The 7312-nt window shown below is 35.3% G+C and overlaps 1 protein-coding gene across 1 annotated transcript in view; it reads right to left on the reverse strand.

Annotated features, from left to right (window-relative positions):
• The window catches only part of LOC127181568 (venom phosphodiesterase 1), a 28576-nt gene extending 23176 nt beyond the window's left edge, over positions 1-5400 (reverse strand). The window contains exons 1-2 of the mRNA XM_051136339.1: positions 5287-5400; positions 3713-3803 (exon numbers count right to left, since the gene is read on the reverse strand). Coding sequence (XP_050992296.1) covers positions 3713-3803; positions 5287-5325 — 130 coding nt within the window. The 5' untranslated portion in view covers positions 5326-5400. The remainder of the gene's footprint in view (positions 1-3712; positions 3804-5286) is intronic.
• Positions 5401-7312: the final 1912 nt, after the last annotated feature.

Genomic DNA, 7312 nt, shown 5'->3' on the forward strand with positions numbered 1-7312 from the left:
CACAAAAACGAATTTCATTCATATTTTCAATTTTGTTTTCATTACACGTCGTTCAAATGCAGATATTAAAAAGTCAACAAAACCAAATCGAAAAATGAAAGTTTTTCGGAACAAAGCGCGTTTTAGTACACCGGAAGCTTTCTGCTGCCGCTGAAGGTTTTCACTTGAGACGGGCGTAAACAGGCTAATCAGGAGAAATGGCATCGGTGCTGGAGAATTGCACCGGATTGATTGTAAACATGGTAAACAACGGGGCAACATATTCAGATATTTCCGCTGCCTTAGCGTCTTCTGGAACAAAAAGAGGACATTCAGTGGCAAATATAAAAAAGTTTCTTGGCGACCGCAACCTGAGAAACAGGGGCCGTTTGACGGATGAACATCTGGAGATGGCAGTGGCCAGTGCTATTCGAGAGGTAGGCTACGTATATTTTTTATATTACTGTCTGCTGCTGCTGCTACTACTACTAATTAAGAAATCTATTCGGTTTGCCAGATATGATTTTACTGGCTGACATGTCCAATTTTGTTATTTTTTACAGACCGGACCCTCCTTTGGGCGAAAAATGATGACCGGCTACCTTGCTTCAAAGGGTCTCGGCGCTTCAGAACTGCGCGTGGGAGCAGCACCGAGGCTTGTCAATCAACCTGCTCACCAAGCTCGTTTACAGGTGTTTTTAGCGAAGAGAGATAATGCTTTATAATGTTTTATTTGTACTGTACGGTGACCGGGAGGGGACACCTTCGGTTCACTTAAGTTTGTCGTGGCCACTACATATCAACTCGTGGGAACGTGATATTATGTCGTGGCCACGAGATATTAATTCGTGGGAACGTCATATTATATGATTTTGTCGAGGTAACCACATCCTTATGTCGTGACCACGAGTTTAATGCGTAAACAAACCTTCGTGACCATAGTAACCCGGGATTATCAGAGATTTATTACCATTTTATTTTGAATTAAGGAAATATTATATTCATTATTATAGAAATTAATACAATATTAAATGATAATATTATGCGATACTGTCTACGCGAATGTTGTCTGTGCACGACGTAGACAGCATTCAAAAGAAGCTGATTATTAATAAATATTACATAAAGTACATCAAATAGTCCTACAAACATTTCATGCATCCCACAGTCTTGTAAGTCCATTAACTGATCCTCTTTTTTCTGTAATATTTGTATCATTCCTTTGTATTCGTTATTATTTTTTTTTTTACCTTAATTTCTTTACTTAAAGTTTTGAATGTAAATGATACAGTAAAAAATTGAATATGCTATATGACTGGGATTTTTACTGGAATGCAGTTTAAAGGTTGAATTTGACATATATTCTATTTTATCTCGTCTAATTAATAGACTAGCATATACATTCACGTAGTTTAATTTGTGAATCATTTAACTTTTGAGGTCTGGTACAAATTATGACATACACAGGCTATAGACGCATATGGATCATTCATTAAAAGTTCGCGATCTCGATTCAAACACACACTGTCTTATTGCTATGATGATGACTTCGCCATGTCTATAAAACATTTGAAATCGCAATCACATCGGAATATTTAAATCTGCTTTCCCGCAACCGCTGATCCAGAGAGAGCTCTGCTCATGTAAGTTAAGCTTTATGTTTAAACAAGCTTCACGAGCAGGATACGGTATAGGCTACATTTCTTTGTTGCAAACATTAAATAATGACTTAAGTATTGGGATAAATGTTCATTATAGCCCAGCACGGGCCTCATATATATGCCCTAGCGCGGCCCTTGCCAGTTTTAATGGCAAAGCGATTATATTTCGTTTCATTCTTTTGCTAAGTTAATTTAGAAAAACATTTGGAGAATTTTTGTTCATTAAATATAGGCTAAGTTTTTGTTTTTTAAAGTAATGACCAAGTGGTCAGCGAAAGACTGATCCGACACATTGATCAAACACGCACAGTCTGTTTGATCAATTTTGCCTTCTCAAATCACGACTTGCCTAAAATAAGATCTATAGATATAGGCCTAAAAGTTAGTTTCAACGTTAAACAGATAAATGTGCGCTATTAGACGCATACCCAATCCTTTGTGCGGAGAGTGGAAGCTAAAGCCGAATTGCAGGAAATGGAGGCGCCAGCGCGATCACTTGCATTTTTTTTTTTCAGTGGAAACAATTTAAAATGTTCCGTCATTTTTGCTCGTAAAGGTAAGAGTAATACATCATTCGGAACTGTTAAGGGTCTTTTATTTGTGTGCACTCACAATATCAACAAAACGTTGCAAACGGTGCTTTTATTAAATGAAAACAAACATGATGCGCTTTCTGTTGCCTCAACAGGAGCGCTTCACAAATATTAACGGAAACTTAGCGAATACAAACCGCACAGACATGATACACATATCTATAGAAAGCTTGAAATTATTACTTAACGAAACAAAACTAATACTCTTTCACAAAAACAAAAAACTCTTTCAATATGTAATCTGTAAAGATGCATTTCTCTAAAGGCGCGTCCAAAGAGGAGATGGTGAGTCAGGATCCGCAACTTAATCCACTGACTCAGAAAACACTGGTTTGTTGATAAATAATTAAAATATCTCCTTTCTATTTCCCCCGACACACACACCTTCCTGGCCCGGTGTACTAAAACGCGCTTTGTTCAAAAAAACTTTAATTTTTCGATTTGGTTTTGTTGACTTTTAATATCTGCATTTGAACGACGTGTAATGAAAACAAAATTGAAAATATGAATGAAATTCGTTTTTGTGTTCCCCAGAAAATGTAAATATTGTATAAACCAATCATTTATTCGTTTGTTTGTTTTGAAAACAAAAACCAGAAAACCAATTATACGTAGGTACACGGACCCTAAAATCTTTGTAAATGTAAAACCTTCTAACTTAAAATCGTGGTAAATTTAAAACCTTCAAACTTAAAATCTTTTTAAATTTAAAACCTTCAAACTTGAAATATTTAAATGTAAAACTGCTCCGAGCTTAAAATCTTCAAACTTTTAAAATTCATTTAAACTGAAAAAGCACCTCAAACTTAAAATCATACTTAAAATCTACAAACATAAACATCCTCAAAACTTAAATTTACAAACTTAAAAATCAAATATAAAGAGCTGGTTTCACAGACAGGGCTTAGATTAAGCCAGGATTAAGATATAGTTTAATTAGGACATTTAAGCAGTTTTTTTTAAATATGCCTTACAACAACAACAACAAACAAACAAAACATAACTGTGTGCATCTTGAAACAAATCAATGATACTTAGATATTTGAACATGTCAATCCAAGTTTCTGTAAGTTTAAACAGCTCAGACATGCAGTTTAGTCTAGGACTTAAGCCTTGTCTGTGAAACCGGGGTAAAATCTTTTAACTTAAAGCTGCTTCATACATAAAATCTTTAAATAGAAAAATGCTTCAAACTTTAAATCCTCATTTGAGCTTTTGAAATGGTTTCAAAACTTACAATCTTCACACTTAAAATACACAAACTTAAAACCTTCACTTTTTCAAACTGAAAACTACTTTAAACTTAAGTTAAAACTTAAGTTTTACTAAAATACTAAAATAAAACTTAAATTAAACTAAAATACAAAATTTTAAATACTGAAACGTTCACATCTTAAAATATTTAAACTTAAAACCTAATTCAAACTTAAGCCAACATGAAGTTTGTCTTCATTTGCATGAGGCGCTGTTGTTTCTCACCTTTATTCCTGCAGTCCTGCAGCTGGAGCCCAAGACCCAAACCCAAACCCAGAATGATCACCACCACACACACGGCCAACACCACCGAGATCTACACACACATAAACACAAACACACATTAACACAAATACACACGTTAAAACATCAAAGGCTTCACAGTCAATCCTGAATAAATAAAAAGATTAAATTAATGAGCACAGGATCACTACTGATATTGTAATCCAATATTACGTAACAATTCAGACACCATAAGGAATCTGCAAAATAGTGGGCAGTAGCATGAACTACTTAGTCTGGACTTACAGTGAGTTTTATCATTTCATAATTTGTAAAAGTTCTCATAACTTAAGTCTTCATAATTATGTTTGCATATACACTAGACATAGATTTGTAAGGCTGAATAGCCCTTAACTAAATGCTAGGTGGTCAGACTAGTTCTTAAGTCTTAACATACTGTATAGCAACCATTCATGCAACTGGCCCCTGATGTGAAATAAAATCAGGAAGACTTAAAACTAAGTGTACAAAAGCATTAAATTAAAGCATGTAATCCTTAATGCTTATCAAAATGAAAAAAAAAAGCACAACTTGAACCTGTTCAGTGATTGCATTGAGATGTTTCATAACATTGGTCAACAGGCCGCACTATCACATTTACAGCTGCGCTTTACACACTCATCTCTTTTTTTTACACACACATCACTTTACATTCACGGCTCCATAAAAATGAAATTGCTTAGCAAAAGGTTCAGACTTTGAGACTTTTGAGCTGAGTAGTAACTGATTACATGCAATCTGGATTACAATCAGATTCCAAAACAATGACGTACTTGTTATCAGATTATATTACATTTTAAAATGCTTATAATCAGATTACAATTACTTTTTATGGATTACATGATCACATGTAATTCCCACAATGACAGTAAATTATTCACTATTTATTTATTCTCCTTAATAATTCTTGTTTGTCTTCCCAAATATGTAATTTAACAGATATATGCTACTAAATTACAGTTGTATACTGTATATGACAAAACGGCATTTTGCTGTTAATTTAAAAAACAGTAGCACACTGTATTTTTACAGTATAATGCTGGCAACCACAGCTGCCAGTAGATTACTGTTTTTTTTACAGGGAAATTTTTTACAGTGTACCTACCGCGCATCATAGCATTTAGCTTTGACGTCACAAAAATATATATTTTTTTCAATATGAATATTGTTCTTTATTATGTTTGTAAAATAGTTCTCAACAGTGCATGAATTCTGCTTTTAAACGTTTACAGCTTGTCTGGCTGCAGGTGTGTGTGGTTTTGATGAATGAAAGTCTCTCACACTCATTAAACTCATTAAACAAACTCACTCCATTACTGCGACTCTGTGGATGTGCCGTGACATTATTATTCTTCATCTAGAGCTCCTGAGATCTCTCTGATCCCACAGAAACACGAGATCCTACAGGAGCTAGTGAAATACTCAAAGATATGAATTTCAGTGGATCCAAAAGGATCTTACTGGAGGATTTACTGGATTGATTTATCAATAGTGAACAGAAAAGAGTTTCAACTCACCAGAAGAACTTTCTTCTTCTGCTTGCTCTTAAAGTCCATGATGACATCCAGAAGAAAGTGAGTTGCGACTCAGACCTTCTGCAGGAGTGTGTGTGTGTGTGTGTGTGAGAGAACTCTGGACTGCGTGTTTGCGAGTAGCTGATAACACACACTCATGTGCACACACACTCACACGGATGCTGGTGTGTATCTAAGCTAAACTGTGTATTTATATTCGAGTGCTGTGACTTCTGAAGAAATATTAAAGTACAAACATTGCTTCAATTAATACAAGCTGATAAAACTGAAATAGTTGAAATAGCATGTCGTGAGGATCAAAGTTCAGATTCCGCGTTTTGTGCAGATCGCTGATATACTACTATGGGTGTTCATATTTTAAATTCTTTTTTTTAAAAAATATTTTGTTTTCATTTTAACTGTGATTAAAACGTATGTGTTTTTCACATTTTTTCAAGTTTTAGTTATTTCAAATATGTCTAACAGTGTTTATATTTTAACTTGCAAGTTTTAGCTATGTAAATACTTTAAATGAAAATAAGATTTTTTTTTGTTACATGAAAAGATTATTACAATAACCCTGGTGCAGATAAACTGGAGAGAATAAGATACGAGAGTTCATAAAGAGTAGCGTGTTAATATTTCACTGCTCATGATCAGATTATCATTATCTGCACATTATCGGCACTCTATTTTACTAATAAAAAAGGCAGAGAGTGAAACACACACAGGCATTTTACTACAAACTATATTTTCTATTCCCTTACCTGAACCCGACACCTAAACCTTCCCCTAACACAAAACTCTAGATTCTCCAAACCCCTTAATTCTGTGTGATTTATAAGCTTGTTTCCTCATGGGGACAAACAAAAAAATTCCCCACTAGAAAAAAAATGTACTGGTATTACTACAGGGGACATTTGATCCTCATAATGTAAGGAATATCAGTATACACACAATCGCACACAAGCTCTCTCTCTCTCTCTCTCTCTCTCTCTCTCACACACACACATACAAGCATGCAAACACACATGCACAAGCTCACGCACACACACACACACACGTCTGGTTTATTAACCTTGTGGGGACTCTCCATAGGTGCAATGGTTTGTATACTGTCCACACTGTATTTTCTATCCCCTAAACCTAACCCTTACAGAAAACTTTCTGCATTTTTACTTTCTCAAAAAAACTCATTCTGTATGATTTATAAGCTTTTGTACCCATGGGGACCTCAAGCCAGTCCCCACAATGTCAAAAATTTCAGGTTTTACTATCCTTGTGGGGACATTTGGTCCCCACAATGTAGCAAAAACAAGTACACACACACACACACACACACACACACACACACAGACACAGACACAGACACAGACATACACAGACATACACAAGTTTACACACGCACACAGACACAGACACACACTATGTGAACATCAACATTAACAACACCGTGTTTTACTGACAGTTCAGGAATTTATTGATGGCACGAAATCATTAATGACACTCATTAGTAAGAGCATCACTTGCTCAGATCATGCGTTACATGACCGTCTGCCACCAACAGGAAGCAGATTCACTATCACTAAACACGCACAAATTCACCTTTCACACGTGTTTCTCATACGTTTCACATGCTAAAGACAAATCCAGAGTGAACAGAAAGAAACCAGCAGGACAAATACTAAACACACACACACTCTCTGTCTCTCTCTCTCACACACTCACACACACACACACACACACACACACACACACACACACACACACTCTGTGTTTATTCTATGTTCACTCATGGCGTAATCACGGTAACTACTACAGGACAAGCTGGAACGTTCACATCCTCAGACTCGCAATTCTGCCTTTCTATAGAAACACTACTGACAGCAACAGAAAACTGTGCAATTCGAGTAATCAATAGATCAAATCATGATACAACAAATAAAAGACACTGGTAACATTTTACAATAAAGTCTTATTAATTAATGCTTTAACAAATACTAACAATGAGCAATACTTTTGCTGAAGA

The sequence above is a fragment of the Labeo rohita genome, chromosome 19 (assembly GCF_022985175.1).
Source record: "Labeo rohita strain BAU-BD-2019 chromosome 19, IGBB_LRoh.1.0, whole genome shotgun sequence".
In the NCBI taxonomy this organism is placed as follows: domain Eukaryota; kingdom Metazoa; phylum Chordata; class Actinopteri; order Cypriniformes; family Cyprinidae; genus Labeo; species Labeo rohita.